This window comes from Lissotriton helveticus, chromosome 4_1 (genome assembly GCF_964261635.1).
Source record: "Lissotriton helveticus chromosome 4_1, aLisHel1.1, whole genome shotgun sequence".
Classification (NCBI taxonomy): domain Eukaryota; kingdom Metazoa; phylum Chordata; class Amphibia; order Caudata; family Salamandridae; genus Lissotriton; species Lissotriton helveticus.
This window is the reverse complement of record NC_136063.1, coordinates 489,644,606-489,668,377: the sequence shown is the minus strand read 5'-3', so window position 1 is coordinate 489,668,377 and position 23,772 is coordinate 489,644,606. Positions and strand designations below refer to the sequence as shown.

Here is a 23,772-nt window from a genome sequence, read left to right as displayed (position 1 = left end):
GACAGTGATGAAAAGGCAGCAGCGGGCTCCAAGAGAGTGAGATCCGATCTCATAGCAAGACATTCTTTGCGCTTGTCCGCTCTGCTTTTTGCATAGTCCCAAGAAAAGTTGGAGGATTGCCTGACCTTGAAATATATTTCATGGATATAACCGCAGACATAACTTTAAGAAGATCAGTGTATTCCAAAAAGTATAAAATAATTCCTCTTGGTCCTTACAAAGGAAAAACAATTTTAGGCTGATGACCCAATCTAAGAGCACGCTGTATACTAAGAGGAGTACCAATAGTTACGCTTAAGATCTGTGGGAGAAACATTTTTAAAGAACACAATTGCGTTGGCGCCTTCCAAACCCTCTGGTAAGCCATATATGCGAAGGTTGTTTCTTCTGTTTCTGTTTTCAAGATCATCTATCTGCTTCTGAAGAGACAAAACCTGAGATTGAAGGGTATCCATTTTAAGAGTTGTTCATCCAAGTGACGCAATGTTTTGCTTGTCAGTTTTAAGTGTTTCTTCCATCTGTGACCATCTATCTGTAAGGTGTTGTAAATTAGCGTTAGTCTCTAAATTGAAAGGGCTTAAAGCACGTATTTCTTCCAAGAGAAGATCCATTAAGCCGACTGGATGTGATTTGGGAGGTAGATTGTGGATTTTTTTCAGTAGACGTATTTGGTAGACGCTTTCTCAGTTGCAATTGAAGCAGATATCCCATTCTGACCGGATGAAGAAGTTCCTCTGTATAAAGAGACTACTGAATCCTCCAATGTTGCAAGTCATGAGGAAAAAGATTTATTTATAAACTTATGGCCAGAGTCAGTGCAGACTTCCCAAAATAGCGGGCCGCATTATGTGAAGAGCTGTGTGCTGCAGAAAAAGCCGACTTCTGGTAACAGAGGAGAGAGGATAACTCAATATGATGTTATCTCCAACATCTCTGGGGTTTATGTCACAGGTTCTGCTGGTCGGCTGAAAAGAGAGACACCGCACCCATGCCATCCAGAGTAGAGTCATTAGGGCATCGCCATCTTCCGTGGGCGCAAGCCACGCCCCCTGCAATAGTAATTAATAGCCACTGGATTAATAACTGACTCTAGGTAGAATAGCATGTTACCCTCCATTATGCGTTTTAATGCCTCTTAAAGGAGACTAGTAAGCACTATCTAAATACAATTACAATATAATTCAAGACTACACCATGGCAATGCACATGCTAGATATCTAATCCACAGGAAGATATTCTGCATTCTACTGGTGCTTTGTGCTTGGCAAAAACAGAATCTCTGATCCTCCGCACTGAAATATGCGCTTCCATTTCATGTTTTCATCAGCACTTTTTTTTTTTTTAACCGGCAGAATGCCACATTAAAAACATTTGCCTGTATTTACATTTAATAATATTGTTTTGTAATTTCTTAAATACACATTGGATTCTTATGTAGTAAGTTTCATATTTGGAGAAATGAGGAAATTGCCTCTATTCGAATTTTGTTCTCATTCCCAGCAAGGCCGGGTTTCAAAGCCTTCTTTCTTTATTTTATCGCAGATGCACATTGTTAGACCTGTCTGGATTTTTTTTCGCAGTCCCTCCTCATTATTATTTATTTTGTCCCCTTTTTGCCCCTCATATCCTTACTATTTTTGTGTCTACTACTTTTTATAGGTGTTGGTCAAGGGGATAGGTGTTCTTTTCCCCCCCCATAATCTTTTACCTCAGGCCCAGAGGCCTGGTCTGACAGGAAAGTTGGAACCACACAAAATGGTGGCTTCCAACTGCCCCAACTGTCGCACCCAGAACTTGGCCATAGCTTAACATAGGGCATTCCAGAACCTTCTGGTCCATGCTGGACCATTGAAGGGCAGCCTATAAAAGGCGGAATGCTGGACAGCCATTTTGTCTGTCAGTGAGGAGCAGCTAGAGTGAAGGTTGAGGTCCATTAGGGGTAGGATTCTGAAGGGTGGTTCCCTCTACAAGAGTAGCCCCCTATCAAGACTTTCCCACCTCCTAGGTCCTGTTGTCCTAGCCAAGTTAGCCCATCCTGCTGATCCTGGGCAGATAGGTGAAGGGGTTAATTCTGGAAGTTTTGGAAGCTAAGAAGAGCCCTGCCCTGGGAGCTGAATTAAGAGTTCCCTTGAGCCCTAGTCTGTCCAGTAAGGAGGAATAGGGGGATTAGTGTTAAGGAAGTACATATTGGCTTATCCTGAAGAAGCTTCCCCCCTCCGCTGCGTTTTAGTGAAGAAAGGAAGGTACATCATTGAATGACTGTGATATTTCCTTACCCTGGACTGGTCCTGTGGGGCAAATCCTTCTGCCTGGAGGGTGAAAGGTGTGAGGTGAACTGGGAGCAGGAGCTTGGAAACACCCATTTCGCTTTGTGTCATCACCTCCCCGGGATCCACTGAGCCTGAAAAGCCTGTCAAGGCTTCCCTTCGTGAGCGGGACCCCGGGGGCACCAATCGCGCTAGAGTCGCGTTTCTGGAAGTGTCTCATACTTGAAGGAGATAAGAGCGCCATCGCGCATGCCCCCCTGAGGTGGTTATCCCCGGAAGGAGGGGCAAAGGAAGTGAGCAGGCCCGCGTGTGTAGCGTCTCTCCCTGGAGCGGGATCTGTGAGACGCGACTTCGGCAAGAACGCTTCTGCGCATGCCCGCGGGAGAAGTGTGAGCGGAGAACAGTGTGAGGAGAGGCGCCGGAGGGTTTGTCAGCTGGCCGAGTGATCGGCTTGGTCCTTCCTGTTCGAGCACCGAGCTGGGGAGCCGGCCCGGGCAGGGAGGGAGAGTCAGAAAGAGGTCTGGGGGCATTGAGGCTTCTCCCCCCGTGGTTTCTTGAGCGGGGGCAGCGCGGAGGAGCCGGCTGGCTCTGAGAAGTCCTGTGAGGCGAGGGAGCCTCGTCAGCCTTCCTTCCCTCAGCCCCTCGCGCTGGTAAAGCCCTCCCCTGATGCTGGTTGACCCCAACAACGCGAGACACAAGTAAGGAGGTGGTTATCTGGGGGAGTTCTGCACAGAAGTAACTGAATAACTTGAGACTCTGACTCTGGGAGTTCAGCGTCTATGGGAAATCCCTGACTGGTTCTGTTGAAAGCTGACATACATGGGTCTTAACCCATTTTTCTTTTGCCAGATAACACAGTGACCTGAAATGCAATTTATGTAAAGAGAAGTATTATCCGGTTCTATTTAAAGGAGCTGATCTTATCAAACTGGAGAGTAATATTGTAAGGAGAAATTATACAAAGTAAGCTGAGTATAGTGAATGCTTAACTGAATTATAAGAGAGTAAGAGTTATTTACCAAATGCACTGTTGAAGTTTAAGTTACATTAACAGGTCTGAGAGTGTCAAAATTGATTTAATGACAAATGTACTGTTTTGTTAAAACTACTTGGTAAATTGCTTAGCCGGTTAAAAGTGTTTGCTATTACTGAGACAACCTGAAATGTAAGAAGTGGTATATTTTGAAAACAAAGAGTATATTATTTTTATAAAGCAGTACTTATTTTTCCACATTATTGGTGTAGCGTTATTTTTGTGTGATATTGCGTGGATTTACTTTTGGGTGGTCTGCAACCTTAACACTGTGCCTCTGAAATGTATGTCTTGCCCTAGGCCAGGCTACCCCAGGTTCTAACACACATTCTTTATCACTAGCTAAAATGGGGCTATTTTAACTGCAGCATACTTTTTGTTTTAGAAATATTGACATGATTTCAGCGAGCCTAATATAATGTGGCATGATGGTTTAAAGTTTTCCGTAGAATTTTGTAAAATACTGTCCCATTCGATACCAGACCGGATGTCTGTAGCAAAAATGGTGTTGTGCCAAGATGTGTATATGTTACGCAAAACACAATGCGCCCTATGCTAATGGACACATCCTGATGCCTAGATACTGGTCTGTGTGTTCTGGTATGCGGCCTTTTTTTATCCAGGGAGACCGTTCCTGTTGGCAAGTGTGATGCTCCACAGGCTGACTGATTGCATATGACATGGGTGTGCCTAAGAGTGGAGTGCTTCTGTAGTGATATGGTAATGACTATGAACTCAGTGACTGGTTTGCTTATGGTTAAGAACTTGTTTGCTAAGCATATGTCTGAAACTAAAACATTTTAAAATGAGGCTGCGAATTTGGGCATTATTTATTTATTTATTTTTGATATTTGTAGAGCGCATGCAATGGCCCGTGGGCGTCTCGGCGCTAAGTATCTGAATATTTACCCTGAGGAAACTATAGATGATTTATTGATTAAAAAGCCAGGTCTTGAGTTGTTTACGAAAAGACCATAACGATGGACTGGCTTTAATCATTGGTGGCAGAGTGTTCCACAACTTAGGGGCTGATACCAGGAATCTTCTATCGCCCCATGAGACCGTTTTTGTGCGGGGTATAACAAGATCTCCTGAACAAGATGAACGTAGTGTTCTGGGCGGACGATAAGGAGTCAGATTGCGGATGAGGTGTGCTGGTCCTTGGTTGTGCAACGCCCTGTACACAATGCACAGGGTCTTGAACTTTATCCTGTTTTTAATGGATAACCAATGCAGCTCTTTGATGGTTTTAGAGGCAGAGTGACGTTTAGGGATATTTCCCAAAAGCCTCGCAGCAGAGTTTTGTATTATTTGCAATGTATTCAAGACTCCTTCCTGTGCATTGAGGAACAGGGCATTGCAATAGTCCAAGGTGGACAGCACAAGAGAGGTGACAAGAGTTTTGCCAGCTTTATCAGGTAGAAAAGGGAGGATTTTTTTGATAAGCTTCAGTTTGTAAAAAGCTGAAGAGGTAATCTGGTTGGCATGTGGATGGAACGTGGGAAAAGCTTTTGCGATAAGGTGCATCACTGTACACTGGGTTCCTCCAGGTTCCCTTGCGTTAGAGAGGTGGAAGGAGAATTTATTAGTGTGAGCTCTGCCAGACAAACTGATGTATGAAGTTAACTCGAAGAGATGGCTAGGTGACTGAGGACCTGGCCGTATAGATGAAAATGTGGATGTAAATATCTGATTCTCTTAAAAATAGAACACCTTGAATAGGGTAGGTGCAAAAGAAGAATGTATGCATTGCCTGGGAAGAGGAAGTGGGGAACTCCTGAGAAGGAATTAGAAGCATAGTTATGACTAAGATGTCCAGATAAATGGAAAGAGTGCTGTTGGTTGTGGCACTGTTCCGGTCATGTGAAAAAAACACCTCAAAGGTTCAAAACCCAAAAAGGCAGCAGGTCCTTCTTGGTAAGGACAGCCAAACTCTGGAATGCTCTGCCTGCCTACCTGCGACATGTTCGAGACAGAACAAGAGTATATGAAGGCCATAAAAACCTGCCTGTTTTCTCAGGTGTAGTCTCCTTGCAGGTCTTTTTGTTAGTTGGCCTCTAGCGCCGTGACGCCTCTTTTGAGGTAGCTGCACGTTCTTCAAATGACGATTGATAGATAGATTGATTGATTAAAGAGAAAAAAATGACTATTTAATATGCATTCATTGTCGCGCAGTATTTTCTTCTACTTCATTTTAATAGTGGACTTAATTATAAAACTGTAACCACATGTCTACATGTTTTGCTCTTAACCATGGTAGAATGTGCAACAATGTTCTTTAATTGACCACAGCTCCTTTGTATTCACAGCTCTACTGCACAATGGCTATTATAATTGGATTTTGAAAAAGTGTTAAGTACACCTCATTATAAATGCTCTGTAATCTGCATTTCCATATAGCTTTTGGAAAATGTGAATTTTCAGATGCCCTATTACTTAATTTAACAATAAGAATCTCTTCTGTATACAGAAAGTAATACTCCTGTTTTCCTAAAATGCATATGTTAGCATGCAACTTAGGCATTCAGCTATAAACGTAGAAAGTGTTCTTACTTTATCTGCATAGTTACATGTGCAGGTTCTGGATAGCAGCAGCTAATGCACAGTTAGTGTTGGCAGGATTGCAGGGGGTATATGCATACCACATTTCCATCTTTCTCATACCTAACCTATATTTTAAAGTTCACTCTTTCATGTGTCATCTAAACAAGACTTTGACATTACTGAAGCTTGTTAATTTCTGTCATAATTTGGAATCTTTAGCCACATAAGAATGTATGCTACGAATAGTTCAGGGTTGTACGCATCAGCCCCACAGATTGCACTAAGAGTCCGTATAGTATGATACTTCTCCAAAGCAAACCATTATAGTAATATATACATCACCAGCTTTTGAAGATGGCATTGCATACCATCGTCCCTCTGATTCAACCAGGTAATTTAATTTCATGATTAAATGTTCAAGATACATATTTACACCTGGCATACCTCTTTTAATGAGTATGTTGGTATTAGCTCTGGGAATATTGCAGGAGGAAGAATACCAAACGCTTCCAATGCTACCCCCTTTTTCTGTCTTCCCCTTTCACCCAGTACTGCCTCTGTCCACACTGAAACATCTTTCTCTGACTTTCTGGAAATGGAGCAGGAACACTTGCAACCTAATGGTGGAGGGAGTCTTTTAATAAGTTGAATCTCAGGATTCCAGATGACCACCAATCTTGTTGTCATATTTTCACCAGTTGTCTCATTGTGCCGTATGGTTTATGTAAAGGTCTGCACCCAGGCAGGTATAATGCTTCTGTTTCATTTATTGTGTTTGATTTTTGAGGTATGTTTTAATCAACTTGAAAATTCGGGTCACAAGAGTATGGGTCTTGTAGTGGTCCAGTATGAGCTAAGACACTACTATCTACGATGTTCCACAATTTTGAGAATGGAAAACAAGCAATCCATCCTTCAGTCCCCTCCTGAGGATATTCTTTTTCCTGGTGAATACACTATTTGGGATATTTGCCAATCACTGGTGGATCTTTACTTTTTGAAGAACCCTTCTGAAGGGGATGAGGGGCGGCCAGCCCAGAGGCAAGATAGCAGATGAGTTTTAGGATTGCTCTGTCAGGAGAGTCAAGATCTGTAATTGCCCGCCACCATACCCACCCTGGAAGCCCTTGTTCAGGCTGAATGTGTGTGGGAACCAGTGTGGCACCATTCAGGCACTTTTTGCAGACCACCTTAGAACGAGGGTGCCGCCTGACGTGCGGATCCTCTCTGGGCACATGAAGCCTGGCGTGCGGCCTCATGACAATTAGGGATTCCTCCAGCGCTCTGTAGGCAGTGTGAAGCACGGCTGCTGTTGGGGATATCTAGAGCTGCCTGGCTGACGTGGCGGCACTAGAGGATTGCCTGCAGCCCATGTCTGGTGCACTGAGCTGAAGTGAGGCTGGGGATCCTACACTCTGGGCAGAGTCACACAGAGACCTGCTAGCTGTGAGTAATATCGGGAGAGGGGGTTTCGTGGCCACTGGAGATTTGTCCCACCCCCCTGATGTTTTTCTTTTTATGGTGACGCTTAGCTCCTTTTGTCTGATATTGGTCCCTGACTAAGGATGGAAATGGCTGATGCCGAGGCAGAAAAGGTGCTTGCACAATGCACCTTATTGCCTGGAGTGCTGCCTGCGGCCTATATATAACTGAGTAACTGCGGCCTGTTTGATTACGAGTGGAGGACCCCCCTTCATTGCCCCCCTGTCCCCCACCCCTTATTTCTTGAGCCTCACTGAAAGTGGTGGAATGCGAGGGCTTGCCGCCCGCTTATAAATGGGTTGAAGGGGAGCTGGTGCACGTGGAGTTCTTGGCGCCTAGGCGCCTAATGTGTTCTTGCGGACACTGAAAAGAGCACGGAGGTGGCCAGAAGGCCAGAACTTTCCCTGCAGTTGTCACGGAGTCTAGTGCACTTTGGTGAGGTTAGAAGGTGTAGGAGGAAGGTACCCCCACACGAGGACCCATCTGGAGCAGCTAGCAGCACCAGGACTGCTCGTGCCCCCTTACTGCAGCAGGGACTTAGGGGTGAGGCAGGTCCTGCAGCGAGACTTGATGGGATCAAAATGTGGCTGGAGGGAAAGCACGATGTGGACGGTGTTGTGAGGGCTATCCCAGACCAAGGAGGAATACAGAGACAGCGCACTAGGCACAGGGTAGTGCTCATAGTAAAACTCCCTCTTAGAAATAGGTCTCTCTTCTTTGCTGGACTGCTCGTGCTGCCCCATCGATTGGATTGCAAGAGTACTTGTGGCCCGGTGGGTCCAGCATAGTAGACCGCTTTATCTAAAGCAGTCTCTGGCACAGCAGACTTGTGTGCAGGTTCCCTATTGGACCCAAGTGGAGTTGATCAAGGGACACAGAGGGGGGAGCACAATCCCAGCAGCTGAGGCATCATGGGTCACCATGAACAGGACTTGCCACAGGATACGTCCTTGTCAGTGGCACATACAGATCTCAAGCTCTACAAAATACTAAATGTTTTTGCCGACACCAGGCAAGCTCTACGTACCAGAGACGATGCAGTGGCGATAGACTTGGTATTCCTGTGTGAGGACCAATGAAAATTGGCTAATCGCGTCAACCCACGCTGAACATGAGATGACGGAGATTTGCTTGATCTTAAAAGATCTGGTGGTACAGGTTCGCACCCTCACCACTTGGGTACAGGAACTAGAAGCGAGAGCAGAGGACACTGAAGGATGTTCACACTGAAATAATCTCCACATAGTAGGCATCCTGAAGGGTGCAGAAGGCACTGATATTGTAAAGTTCTTTGAAACCTGGCTGTCGTACGAGGTGGCACTGGGCCAATTGCCCTGCACTTTACAGTAGAACGCTCCCATCGCGTCGACCACCAGCAGGGGCACCGCCCAGTCCTGTAGTGTCCCTCATAATGAACTGCAAAGACAAGGAAGCCCTGTTGCAACCGGCCAGGGCGATCGCCTCACTTCATTATGAAAATGCAAGGGTGTTCATCTTCCTGGACTATACTATGTCAGTGTAAAATCAGAGGGCTTCATTCATGGGGGTGAAATACAGACTTAGGCAGGTTGGCCTTCACTATTTGGTGCTTTTTTCAGGAAAACTCAGTCATTGCCAGAAACACAAGTTATTTCTTCACAGAGCCAGCGGATGCTTGGGACTGTGTAGAGCAGAACCGGTATGAGTCCTCCCCTCTGTCCTCATCAGCATGCCGGCAGTGCGCAGCTCAGACTCCATGCCACAGGAGACCAAAGGCTCGCAATGTGTATGGCGCTGCAATCTAATAGGCTTCTATCCTCAAACAAGCTATGGAGGAGCAGGTCCAGGCCCTAAGGATGACATTTGCATTATGGGCGGGCCGTTGTTCTCCACCTACCCACACTTTGGAAGATGGTATGTCTGACATCAAATCCTCCCGCTCCACCAGCAGGACGGCCTCTGTGGTTCTGCCAGAAGTGACACCAGGAACCGCGTAAGAGATCCTGTGATAGGCACCAAGAGACAACGGCACAGCTCAGTACGGAGGGTTTGTTCGTGAAAGCAGCACTCCCTGAAATTTACAGCACTGGCTGCGAAGCGGTGGGTCTACCCAACAGACTTGAATATAAGCACAACTCGTAGACTGTCCAGATACAGAGAGGACAAGCTGGCTAGCCCCTCCGCCTAGCTCCTGAGTGATAGTAGTGCACTCTAGTGCACATTCAGGAACACCTCGCCAGTGGGTGAGTTTCTTAAATGTTTTGGGCAATCACATGCTCGAGGTTTGCCCTGGGAGGGGAGTTGTGGGTTCTACTGTTAACGTTTGCAGTGTCATGTGGTGTGCTATCGTATTCTGTCAATGAAATGTAGCTCCTGAATTCGGCTGTGCAATTGCAGCCATGTGGTCTGAGGTTCTCTTGGGGCCTACCCTTGTATTACAACAGCGGGATGAACAAAATTGCCATAATCATGTGGAAGTCCATGGCTTTGACATCACACAAAAGAGGCATGCAGTTCAGCAATGCCTCAGAAGGAGGAGCGCGCAGATTGCTTTATTACAAGAGACCCATGTTGCAGGAGGAGAGGACAGTCGCTTACGAAAGTGCTGGCGAGGACAATATTTTTGTGCCACTTTTTCCGGATTTGGCCACGGAGGCTGAAGCTTGGCCTGACCGCATGAAACGGCGTGCATTAACAGAAGCGCTGTGAAGGCATGCCCAACTAATTGAGCAGCTATGCTCCGAATGGAGCTCAGGCCTCCTGTACGTCTTTATGCCCATCCCACTCCTGCCCAGAGTTCTCAAGAAGATTAGGAACGACTGGACCCAAGGCATCCTTGTGGCCCCGGACTGCCAGGCAGCAACATGTTAAGAAAACATTACTGCCTGTACAGTTAGATCCGTCGGTCCTGCAGGGCTTTCTGGTATGGAATCGTTTAGCAGACTCACCTCCAGGGAGGTACTGCTTGGGTATCTATTCTAAGGTAAGGAATCTGTGGCTAAGAAGTCTCTAATAGATGGACAAGTTACTTAACTTCGGTAACATCTTATCTGGTAGACTCTATTAGCCACAGATTCCTCATCGACTCACCCTTCCTCCCCGCTCTACAAATGCATTTCTAGGGACATGACGTTCCTCTTTCAGGGCCCTAGTTTTCCACACCAGTAGTCTGTTTTCTTTATGGCTCCGCACTCCTGGCGTGGAAAGTCGCAAAAAGTAACTGATGTCAGTGTGCTGAGGTGGGACCTATATAGGCACCGTAAAACCAATGCAAAACCAATCTACGCCAGCCACTGCACATGAGGGGTATTGCTCATGAAAAGGTTTCTGGAGAGATTGGTTGCGAGCTGATAGGCTAGAACACTTCCATGGCAAGCACAGTAGCGTCTCTTGTATAGGTAGGGAGCCACCCAAACATCTCTTGAGGATGGAGAGTTAGGGAAACCATTGTGGACACCCCACCAATTTCGTATTCTTGAAGTGGTACATCTAGCCAAACCTACACCACAGAGGGATTACATCATTGCCTGACAGGCCATAAGTGGGGCTTACCTTTACAAAGAGACATAAAAGTAAGGGAACCCTGTAAGTAAATGGGCCATGCCTAAGGCTACTGCTATGGCATTGGGAGGAAGCACAGGAGGGCATCTAAATGATCCATTGCTCACCATAATAGCAATGTTCCCAATAAAACATTTGGGGCCATATGTATCATACAAATTCGTATTCGCAAAGGCCGAAATTAGCAGAATTTCGGCCTTTGCGAATGCGAATTTGCTAAATGGGATGTATGAATGAAAATCCGGTGCAAAATAATGAATCGCAAAATTTGCGATTCCTTATTTTGAAATTGCATTTAAGGAATCGCAAATTTTGGGATTCCTTAAATGCAATGTATGAAGCTAAAAAAAATTGCTAATTGTCCCTAAGGAACCGCAAATTACCACCAACTTCAAGTTGGTGGTAATTTGCGAATTTCTTGAAAAATGCCCATTTTAGCATTTTTCAAAGTGCCATGTGATGCACATACATGCCCTTAGGGCGTGTATGTTCACCCATGCTTATTTCAGGGGTGAAACAGGGTGTCCTTTGGACACCCCTGCACCCTTGAAATTATTCTCAATTTGCGATTAGCAAATTGAGAATCGCAAATTGAGAATAAATTCCCATTCCTTCCTATGGGCCTCCCGGCCCATAGAAATGAATGGGAAAGTATTCCTTAATTGCGAATTCGCAATTTGCGAATTCGCAATTAAGGAATATCAAGAAATCACAAAAAAGTTGTAATTTTCTTGATACATACCAATTAGCGATTCTGAAATAGCGATTTCTTAAAAATCGCTATTACAGAATCGCTAATTGGTACCTTGATACATATGGCCCTTGGTTACAAACATTTTCTAACTTGATCTCTGGAGCTGTTTTTTTTTCAATACGATGACTAAAATGTGTAATAGCTAGGTTGGAGACATGCAAGCAAGGTGCATATATTGGTACTAGGGTATTACCTCATTTTGCGGTTGTTTATAAGATTCCAGTTCTTTTCATGGCATTTAAAATTCTTTCAGTGAAAACGGAGTGTTCTACAGTGAATATCTTACTCTACTTTGAATGAAATGTTCCAATAAATGCAACTTATCTGAAAGAAACAGGTTAGTGTTAGATTCCTTACCTTAGAATATCCCCAGGCGTCAGACTGGATCCGTAAAGTTTTGCATAGCAGTACCCCTGCGCGTCGGTAGGCGTCGTCTGCGGCTCCGTGTCAGTCGTCGGCGCCGTGATCATCGGGATGACGTTGTCGGAGCACTTAGATGCCACCATCACGCGCTGACGTCAGTTCTTCTTTATTCCGCGCCAGCAAGAGCAGATCCGGGAAGAGCAGTACTCTTAGCCATTTTTTTCTAACTGTTTTGGATCACTTCTCGAGTCGATCCTCGACTCGCGGTGCCGGTAGGGATGCCCGGGTTCAAACCCTGCGACGATTGTCACCGCTTGATGTCGGTGACCGACCCCCACCGTCGGTGCCTTTACTGTCTCGGGGCCGACCATGATGAAAAGTCGTTCCCCAACTGCCGGGCCTTGATCTCGAAGTCTAGGCGGGAACGGTCCCGTAAGGGTCTCGAGCTCCAGCAGTCGGCCCCGTGCTGCTCGAGGTCCCGGTCCAGGAGGAGGTCGAGGGACCGGTCGCGGGGCCGCAGTCATCGCCGCTAGACGAGTCAACACAAGTTCTCAGGTAAGTCGAGGCACCCTAAAAAGAAGTCGAAGAAGCGTCATCGCTCTTCCGACTCTGACGTTCTGGTGGGCACCTGGTTCAAGCCCTCCACAGACCTCCCTGTAGATCAGAACGTGGCCCGATGCCTCCGGGCGACCCCAGCTTCCTGTCTGTTCACCCCACCCCCGAGAGCCTGGTGATCCAGGCCTCTACCTCCCAGACCGCATTCCCGACCGCTCCTCCAGATCGAGAATCCAAAAGGTACCATCATTTTGGGAAGAAACTGTTCTCCTCCCTGAGTTTGGGGTTGCGGTCTGTCAACACTGCTTGCCTTTTGGGCCGTTACACCCACTCTCTGTGGGATCCGGTTGTGGAAGTGCTGCCGCAGTTCCCGGTGGAGGTCCAGGCAAAGCTTACCCAAGACCTAGCAGAGGGACGGGATGCAGCACGCTATTCGATACGGTGTGGACTTGATACCACGGACGCGCTGGGTAGGGCGATTGCTACGACAGTGGCGGTTCGCCGCCACGCCTGGCTCAGGTCCGCCAACTTTTCGGTGGATGTCCAAGCCACCCTTATGGACATGCCTTTTGATGGCCGTCGCCGCTTTGGCGACAAGGCGGACAGTGCGCTGGAGCGTTTCAAGGACTCCAGCGCTACGGCCAAGTCCTTGGGCCTCGGCCAACGCCAGCAAACTTCCGCCTTTTGCCCCTTTCGTGGCCAAGGAAGGGGCGCCCCCACACGTCGAGCTAGCCACAGGCCGCAGAACCAACCTCAACGCGGTCGCGCATGTGGTAACTGCCGTGGCGGTGCCGGGGGACAACGGCAAGGTCAGTCCACATCCGCCCCGCAGCATCTGCCTCAAAGTCCTCCTAGTCTGAGCTTTCAGGCCCATTCGAACCCCGGTGGGGGGCAGGGTTTGCCATCACCTCCTCCACTGGCGTACCATCACATCGGACAGGTGGGTGCTGCAAATCGTCTGAAGGGACTACTCCCTCCCCTTTGAGGTGGCCCCTCCAACCATGCCACCGCAGTACCACCGCATGTCGGGGGATCACTTGAAACTTCTGCAGGAGGAAGTTACGGCCCTATTGGCCAAGGGGGCCATCGAGTGCGTTCCTGGGCCAGAAGTAGGACGTGGTTGCTATTCCCACTGCTTTCTGGTAGCCAAGAAGGGCAAAGGGGGCCTACGCCCTATCTTGGACCTACGGAGCGTCAACGACTTCCTCCGGAAGGAGAAGTTCAAGATGCTGACTTTGGCTCAGGTGCTAGCTGCCCTGAACCCAGGAGACTGGATGGTAGCTTTGGACTTGCAGGACACGTATTGCCACATCCCCGTCCTGCCAGCCCACCGGAGTTACCTGCGGTTCACAGTAGGCCACGAGCACTTTTAATTTTCCGTGCTCCCCTTCGCCCTTACCAGCGCCCCACGGGTGTTCACGAAAGTGATGGCGGTGGTCACAGCTCATCTACGCAGATTAGGGGTTTCAGTCTTCCCCTATCTCGATGATTGGTTGTTGAAGGCGGGCTCGCCCCAGACAGTCGTCTCCCACCTCCAGACTACGGCCGACCTCCTGCACTCGCTGGGGTTCTCCATCAACGTGCCGAAGTCACACCTGTGCCCCTCTCAGAAGCTCCTTTTCATCGGAGCAGTTCTGGACTCAGCGCAGTTTCGGGTTTATCCCCCCGAACAGCGGGTTCGGGATATTCAGGCTCTGATTCCGATCTTTCAGCCTTTATCTATTTCAGCTGCGGCTCGCTCCTGGGGCTGATGACCTCCTGCATCCTTCTGGTGCATCACGCCAGGTGGCGGATGCGGGCTCTGCAGTGGGACATGAAGTTTTAGTGGGCACAGCATCAGGGCAACCTGTCCGACCACGTCCTGATCTTGGAGGGCACTGCGAGACAGTTGCAGTGGTGGCTCACGGACAGCGATTGGGTCAGCGGCAGATCTCTCTCCCTTCCCCAACCGGAGTACATAGTAATGACAGATGCGTCCCTCCTGGGATGGGGAGGCCACATGGGAGAGAGGGAGATCGGAGGCCTCTGGTCTCCGGCGGAGTCGCGGCTCCACATCAACCTTCTGGAGCTGCGAGCAATCCGGCTTGCACTGAAAGCATTCCTTCCCTCTGTCCGGGGAAGTGTAGTGCAGGTGTTCACGGACAACACCACCACCATGTGGTACTGCAACAAACAGGGTGGGGTGGGGTCGTGGACCCTTTGTCAGGAGGCTCTGCGCCTCTGGCAATGGCTTGAACACCAGGGCGTCACCCTGGGGTTCAACACCTGGCAGGTTCCCTGAACGCCAGGGCGGACAAACTCAGCCGCCAGTGCATGATGGATCACGAATGGCGTCTGAACTCAGACGTGGCGCAAGGCTTCTTTCAGCAGTGGGGAGAGCCTTGGTTAGACCTATTCGCCACTGAAGAGAATGCGCAATGCATCAGTTCTGCGCGTTGGAATTTCCAAGGTGGCACTCGCTGGGAGACGCTTTTTGTCGCGAGTGGAGCTGCGTTCTGTTGTACGCCTATACCACTTCTGCCCAGAGTGCTGAAGAAGATCCGGCACGACCGGGCCCAAGTCATTCTTGTGGCTCCGGACTAGGCACGAAGATACTGGTATCCCAAGCTACTCAGCATGTCAGTTGATCCTCCGTTTCGTCTGCCTCTTCAGGAGTACCTTCTGTCGCAGCAGCAGGGGACAGTCCTCCACCCAAACCTGACCAGTCTCCACCTACATGCGTGGAGATTGAGCGGCAACAGTTGAGGCCATTTGACTTGCCTCCTGAAGTCTGTGATGTGATTCTGGCAGCCAGGCGTCCCTCCACAAAATCGGTATACGCCTGCAGGTGGAACAAATTTGTGGCATGGTGCACAGCAAAGGCTGTGGATCCACTCTCTACCCCCCTATCAGAGGTTCTCCTCTTTCTTCTTTCTCTTGCCCAGCAGGGCTCTGCTCAGGTCACTGTCAACGACTGTCTCTCTGCCATTTCAGCCTTCTTGAGGCTTCCTGATCAACCTTCTCTTTTCAAGTTCCCTGTTGTAAATAGATTCTTGAAAGGCATCACGCACATGTTTCCTCCTGTTCCCTTCGTGATGCCTCAGTGTCACTTGAACCTTGTTCTAACCTATTTGATGTGCTCTCCTTTCGAGCCACTTCACAATTGCCCTCTTCGTCTACTGACTCTTAAGACTGCATTCCTGGTTACCATCACCTCTGCCAGGAGAGTGAGTGAACTCCAGACGCTATCTTCTAAACCTCCTTTCCTCTCTGTCCATCCATACAAAGTTGTCTTGAGAACTCGTCCTTCTTTCCTGCCCAAGGCGGTTACGGCCTTTCACATCGGGCAGTCCATCACCTTGCCCACCTTCTTTCCGCCTCCGCATCCCTCGAAAGAGGAAGAGAGGCTCCACCGTCTTGACCCAAAACGTGCGCTCTCCTTTTATCTAGATCGCGCACGCCAGTTCCGGGTGAACGACCAGCTCTTTGTTGGTTACGTGGGCGCTAAGAAGGGACGGGCGGTGCACAAACTGACCATCTCTCAATGGGTCGTTTTGTGCATCAAGGTCTGTTACTCTTTGGCTAAGAAGGAGCCTCCTGTGGGGCTACGCGCCCTTTCCACTCTGGCCACGGCAGCTACTACTGCCCTCGGTCGGGGAGTCTCCTTGCAGGACATCTGTCAGGCAGCTACGTCTCGCTGCACACGTTTGCTAAGCCTATTGCCTGGACAGCCAAGTCCGGAGAGATGGCTTTTTTGGCCGTTCTGTTCTCCAGGACTTTCTGGTGTGATCTTGGTTCGCAGACCCTCCACCGGGGTTGGTATTGCTGGGGTATCTATTCTATGGTAAGGAATCTAACACTAACCTGTTTCTTTCAGATGCACAAGTTACTTACCTTATGTAACGATATATCTGTAAGAATCAGTAGTTAGTATTAGATTCCTTACCACCCCACCCATCCTCCCCGTTTTGCGAACCGATATCTAGGGTTAAGGTATCTCCCTTTGAGGGCCCTAGTTTTCATTGCACCAGTGTCGGTCTCTGGCATGGCTCTGTGTTCCTGGCCCGTAAAGCTATGTACAAGAACTGACATCAGGGCGTGAGGGCAGCGTCTAAGTGCTCCGACTACGTCATCCCGACGAACACGTAGCCGCAGACGACGCCTTCCGACGCGCAGGGGTACTGCTACGCAAAACTTTCCGGATCCAGTCTGACGCCTGGGGCTATTCTAAGGGTAAGTAATCTAACACTAACTACTGTTTCTTACAGATATATCGTTACCGAAGGTAAGTAACTTGTGCTTTAGATTTAATAAAATACCCCTGTAAGTTGACACCCTCTTGAAATAGATATTCCAAATGTCATTTCTTTCTTTAGATTAATGGCTGAATGGAGATTTTCACGCGGAGTGGAAGAACAGACCAAAGCATTTCTTGATGGATTTAATGAAGTTGTCCCTCTTCAGTGGCTGCAATACTTTGATGAAAAGGAATTGGAGGTAAGACTTATTTTCACTTTTTTAATTTTTACATTTTCATTATATATTTCAATTTGATTTAAATGTCCAGCAGACTTTTCAACTGCTCATAGCTGTTTAGATGGAAACGTGGTCATAGAATATGAATTCAGTGCATATATTTGTTGTGGGTTCCATTACAAGGGTTCTTGCTTGTAATAATCTGGAAGCACTCTGCTTAGCGTTTTGATCTTTTTTCCTCTCTGAAGTTTTAATGAATAAGTGCTGAGGCATTGCAGCTTTAAATTCAGGTCCATTAATATGATTTCATGAATGACCTTTACCATTTTTACTTGAACTTATTGCTATGTGAAGACTCTTTATGATGGTTTAAGACCTTGTAGATTATCTGCTTTATTAAAACATCCCTATGCCTTTTTCATCAAGTGCATGGGGCATTATGTAAGGAAATCCCTCTTTTTCTATGGTCGCCACCAGATTTTTTGAATGATAGTGCTGACTTTTCAACTCAAAGTGGACTAAAGCATGCTAAACGGACGTCAGTGCCCTGACCCTAAAGTGTGTATGTTGAATTAGCTTATACCCTATTGGTATAGGCTAACTTACTTATAAGCCACTAGTCTATGGTACCAAGGGAACCCAAGGCATGTACATTAGAAGGTCACCCTAGGGATTGCAGCACTGGTTGTGCCACCCTGGGTGTGTCATCAGTAAAATGAGTCCTTAAGTCCGCTATTGCAGTCTGGTAGAGCAGTTTTAAACTGCTAGTCCGACTATGCCATGTAAAGCATTGGCAAAGCCAAGCCTCCCCTTCAATATATGTAAGACCCCAAGACAGGGTGAAGCATATTTCACGCGAAGAACATGTATTTTAAATATTCTGACAGTAGAAACATGAAATTGTCATTTTTACAGTGAAAGAACTTGGTTGCAACCTTTGGCCAGTACAGGCTTACACACTGACCTCTCAGCTGTGCCAACGCCTGAACTGTGCGCCCAAAGTTGATGCTCCACAGTATCAAACAACTCGTTACATTGAGCTCAACTAGGTAAATTAATGTAACCGGTTCGGGAGTGCAACTTTACAAAGTTGCCACTTTGCTGCCTTGAATTTCCTGCGCCCTGAAATGTTGTACAAGGAGCCTATCCCCAAGGCATCTTTCTGCCACCCTGGTAGACCTACTAATAACTTGCAGGAAAGGAGACAATAGAATCCTGCACCTGGGTGTTGTGTTACCGCCCTCCTGCTGGAAGCCACATGGGTGTTGGCCCAAAAGGTGAATTTTAAAGGACAAACTGCCTTTGAAAGACAAATGGGTAATATTTGAGAGAGGGGATGCTCACTTGTCCAGGTAGGCATGCCAGCACAAGAGACATGGAAGGGTAAACCAGATGCCAAACCGGTTTCTCATGGGTGTGTAGCCCCCTTGGTAGCCACACCTCTAGGTTGTGCTAGGGAGTTCTGGTCACCAAGAGAGGGGTTCTGCCTTGTTGGGAGTGGGCAGAATGGCGCATCCTGGGATAGACAGATGCCACACTTTCCAGGAAGTGGTCATCAGGAGAGCGAAAACCTAGTAACCCATTGGCTACTAACTGTGTCTACCCCGAGGACACTTTCTGAGCATAAAAAGGGCACCCCTGCCACCCAGAACTGAGATCTCAACTGGACTTGAAGAAGGACTGCTCTATTGTGCTGTGTAACTGGCAAAGAGAGGATGCACAGAAATGAACCGCACCTGCTAAACCTGGTGCCAAGCAAAGGAGTGGGACTGTGTCTGCTGTGCCCTTCTCATGGAGGAGTCCTCTCCAGAGTCCAGCCTAAGCAAGTGACTCCATGGGTCAGTTGGCTGACCTCCTGTGCGCAGCACAGTGCCACAAAAGCTGAATACGCTTTCGGGGGCAAGTTGGTATTGCAGAATCTTCAGATCGCTGCTTTGTAGCACCAGAGATCAGAATCTGATGCTCAAAGTTGCTCCCGAGATGGCTGGACGCAGGGGAGGCAACCGAGTGCATCTTGGTCGTCCTAAGACAGGTTACCACCCAGGGAAGGATTTGACTGTATTGACGATACCGGGTGACTGGTATTCGAGTGGCGACTGGAGTTCTGCCAGGACCGAGAGGACTTTGAGGACTCTACCCCATGACCAGGACCACCTTACCTCCTCCTTGGACTGAGGAGTAGTCATAGTAAGACCGCCGACTGCATCGCATCCACAGCATCCTTGAGCATCTTCAGCATCCTGTATCCCTTGCATCAGGACCAGTTCCATAGGAACCTACAGTAAAGGACAAAAGTGCCTTGAATTGACTGACTGCTACACCTGCTGAGGTAACTGTTTCTGAGAGCCTAACTGGTCCGCTTGACTAACTCCCTGTCAGAAAACACATGTTTATATAATTTTAGAAATCAAGACCATTGGAATCAGGTACATCCTTTAGGAGTTATAGATTTTTGCAGTCAAATAACGGTGTTGAGGTATGAGCCTTTGACGCGGTAATGTTATCCTATGAGAGAAACATGCACTGCATACGTATACTTTTGAGAGGTTCTTGAGTGCTTTTTGGGATTTAAGGTGGTTAGGGTCCAAGGTCCCAGAAACCACCAGTAGTTTGCTTTTACCTGCCCTGGGTATTCCTGGTGCAGAGGAACTGGCTGCATTGTAGCCTCCAGCGCTACACGGTAACGTCAGTGTTGAACGTTGCAGGAAAGAAAAAGGCTGTAAGCCGGTATTTTAGGACAAGTTCGGCAGAACACGGTGGGGGTGAGGGGGGCTTGACTCTTTAGGGTCTCTAGAACACAGGGACACAGCTGGTTTATGTGAACCCGGGTTGGGGGGCTCTGGTGCAGAGGTTTTTTTTCGGGCAGGTTGCTGTAGTTAGTGGCTCACACTTGACTTGGATGACCTGGAGAAGGAGAGAAAACAGGACCATAGGGCCACTCTGTATGAAGATCTCATGGATCCTGAAGTCACTCAACGGCAGGCAGCTGTTGGCGTCGATGATGTCTTGGCTGGATATGTAACACGGCTTGGTAGCTTCAAGGGCTCTGTTACCCAGGGTATTGGTGCTGAGAGGCTCCAGGAGGGGTCAGCATCTCAAGACTTGTTGAAAGCAATGGGACTGGGCTCCTGAACTCACGGCAACCTTTTCCTGGTGAGTTGCTCCCTCTGTGGGCCCGATGGCTTGCAAGACGAAGTGCTGGGTCGGTGCCTGCAGATGGCATGGCTCCTTCACTCCAAGGCAGATGCTGCTTGATTGTTGAAGATAAGAACGGAGCTCCAGGTGTTTGGGGAAGCTGTTCAGGTTATGAGTGAGTTTGTCTTTGTGATTGTGATTGTCACGGTGCAAGCAGCTAGGCAGGGCTTGGCACCAATTTCGGTCATTAAGGGGAGTGTAAGGTATTATCCAATGGGCTACCTACCCCTGGGGTGACTACACACCTTATATGACCACTTCCTGTGGGCATAAATCTAACCTAGAGTTCATAGTTTCACCAAAGACAAGATCGTGAAACCTACCTTAGGGGTGTGCCTAGCTTGATAGTGCAATATGCCTACCTCTAGCTAATTTTTTGGCCTGCTTTGATGCCATATAGGCAGCAGGGGATGGTATTCTCCAGATCTGGAGGAAGCCGGACATCGCATATCAAAGGCTGCAGGGGTTTTGAACCCTGTGGCCTTGGTATGCTAATTTACTAGACAGCCTGCTGGAGGAGGTGTTATCACCTTCCTCCAGAGCAGGCATTGTTACTGAGCTCTGAGAGCATTGGCTCTCCCCAGAAGGGGGTCAGAAACTCATTTGTGGTGGTAGTATGGCAGAGCCAGCACACTAAATGACTGGTAGTTTTCAGTGGGTACCTCTAAGGGTGCCTTTTAGGTGCATGTCATAATAAATCCAATACTGGCATCAGTGTGGATTTATTAAAGCAAGATGCTTGATACCAAACACCATTATTTTCATTGAAGCGTAGCTTGTAGCTAGATTACTCGTAATGACCATTGCCCAATACATAAATAAGCTTAAGATGGCTTCCTGATCACTTGAAACGTCTTGGCAATGGAAACAGACATCACAGGGTCATATCTGCTCATGCAGGTATGTTCTCACATAGAATACAATGCACCCTGCCTTAAGGCTCAAAGGCCTGCTGCAGGAGTGACTTACATATAGTATATGCAGTGTGCATGGGCATGGCACACAGGGAGTGTGCCATGTCATGAGTCTTTACACACATCCTGCAATGGTAGGTTGAATGTAGTTTTTGTGTGGGTACCTTTGGGTGGCACAATACATGTTGCATCATGTCGGGACCCTCTTTAGTACCCATGCCCTGGCTATCAGAGGTACAATTTACTAGGGACTTACAGGGGCGCTAAAGTCCTTGCCAATTTGGGTTACCATTAGATATTTACCTGTTTTAAGGGAAAGCGCACTGGCACCGGGGGGCCTGGTTAGCAGGGACCCAGTGCACTTTCAGATGAAAAGCAACAGTACCAGGGCAAAAAGTGGGGGTGACCATGTCATAAAGGGCCACTTTGCTACAGTCGGTCACTTGAAGTAACTTTAACAGATCAAAATACAACTAGCCAAATAAGTTGGCCCACAAAGGTTCTAAGTTTCACCAATATCAAATTTAGCAGTGCTTGTTCATGATTGAGTCAAAAATGCAGATTTACTGTACCTTGTAAAGTCGATGTCTGCGGAACTCTCCATTGGATCTTTTTTGATATGTCTAAAAATAGATAATTACAGTCTATTTTTATAAATTGGTGTATTGATATAAGCTTTGCTGCTCAGGGCCTTATTTGAGGTTTTAATAAATAATGACCAGAGGTGAAACACTGACACATGATGTAATTGAAATCTAGAATTACTGGCAAGCAGAAAGTAACCTAACTTTAGGTTGTTTTCTTTGAAAGTGAATTTGTGCATTTCATAGGTTCTCCTATTGTTACTTTCATTTCAGTCTTATGTCCTTTTTTAATTTTTGTATGTTTTCCTAATAATGGCTTCTCCAAAAATGAGTTTGGCTCAATTAGAATTTGTATCACTTGCCTCTACACCAAATCTACAGTAGACGATTTTTGTGAAATTAACACATTACTTTCAAGTAAAGGAAGCAACAGGTTCCCATTGTCATATACACTTGGCTTGTTTGTTTCGCACCATTGTGGGGTACAAAACATCCCATTAGTGTGTTTCTCCTAGATTATCGCTTTACCAAGAACACTCAGGGTGTCTCCTTTTCTGTTTGAATGTATTCAATTGGATATTGTCAATGTCTCTATACTGGAACAGGTATTTACAGTGTTAAGGGGCACTTGTGGGTTCCCACAGCATGTCCCTATATATTGAGGGCACTGGAGGGGAATGGGATATGCTAATGGATAATTGTTTTTACTTTTGCTGTTTCAGAGAGGTTTCTTGACTTTGTAGATCCGGGAAGAAGGTGAATTTCATTCACTTCTTGAAGGACTCTTTCATCCTAGTCACTGAATACATTATTTTGCCTGTATTTTCAAAGGTTTGCCTCGTGGATTCTCAAACAAGGGTGCAAGCTGACACCTTCTGCTCTCTACTTCTTTCTTTTTTTTAAAAAGCATATTCTCTTACAAAATGTATAGCTCCAGATTGGTTTGAATAATCAAGTCTCCAGCTAGAGTAAGAGCTGAACAGCTGCATGCAGCTAAGTGTAGAAGCAGTCAGGAACCAGATGGCTCCTTTCACTTTCTTTCCACTAGATGAAGCAAATTCTTAAGCTCACAAGAGTCTTTTGCATAAAGAAGCTGTCGCTGTTAAAGTACTGGACCCTCCCATTTCATGGTAAGTGCACACTAAGTCCACTCATGGTCACCAATGTATAGTGCAGGAAATGTGGTATCTCTGTATATATCTATAGCTGTATATGTTGACATAACACACAAACTTAACATTTAAAGAACAAAATGTCATTGAACATGTGGCAAGTGATGCAATATGTAAGGTCATAAGTAGTGCATGGATAGGGCATATATTCTAGTTAGCTCAGTAAAATATAACTGGTGAATTTCATTGTTCTTTTTGTTTTTTAAACATGAGTTTTTGTGGTATTTCAAAACCTAACTATAGCACAGATTTAACATGTATTTTTTTTTATTTTTTTAAAATCGTATCCCCCAATGAGCACGGCTTTTGGTAGTGTGTCGCGTACTGGGTTGGAAGCAGGACCTGGCCACCAGCCAGATCCTGCATCCAACCACCTGCTACAGGTGAGCAACCATTCAATGCTCATTACCTTCGGACAGACCCTGTGCCCAATCCCATCTGCCCTACTCCATCTCCTCCACCTGCTGCTCACTGGGTTGGGTGCAGGGATTTGCCGGAGGACAGGTTGTACCTCTAACCCATCAAAGGGAGTTGATTGCAAGGCCTGGGGTCTAACCATGCCCTGCTTCCAAACCCTGCAGGTGCCAAACCCCCAACTGCACAGAGCTTTTGGCTGAGCCTAGCATGGGGATGGTTGCAGCTTCTGGCTTCCAGCCTGTGCTCAAACCCCTCCAGGCAGGCCCCCACTTCACATTTTACCTATAATAGCAGGTGCAACATTTTTGAGTCCAGCTTACCGGATCTCTCAGTACCATGGGACAGGAGAATAAGCTTTATTGGCCAATCAAGAGCTCTATTATTTTTATTTTTTTATTTTCAGGACAAAGTGACTTGCTCAGGGCCAACGGTCCAAATATGCCAAGCTCTTTATCCCTATCATGACTACCTGAGCACCTCTTTAAAGGTATATTTAT

The 23,772-nt window shown here is 47.2% G+C and overlaps 1 protein-coding gene across 2 annotated transcripts in view; it reads left to right on the top strand.

The window, feature by feature from the left end:
• Positions 1 to 23,772, top strand: part of WWP1 (WW domain containing E3 ubiquitin protein ligase 1) — a 1,173,512-nt gene that overhangs the window by 896,598 nt on the left and 253,142 nt on the right. For both annotated transcript variants that reach the window (XM_078687073.1, XM_078687072.1), the window contains exon 20: positions 16,894 to 17,014. In XM_078687073.1, the coding sequence (XP_078543199.1) occupies positions 16,894 to 17,014 (121 nt within the window). The remainder of the gene's footprint in view (positions 1 to 16,893; positions 17,015 to 23,772) is intronic.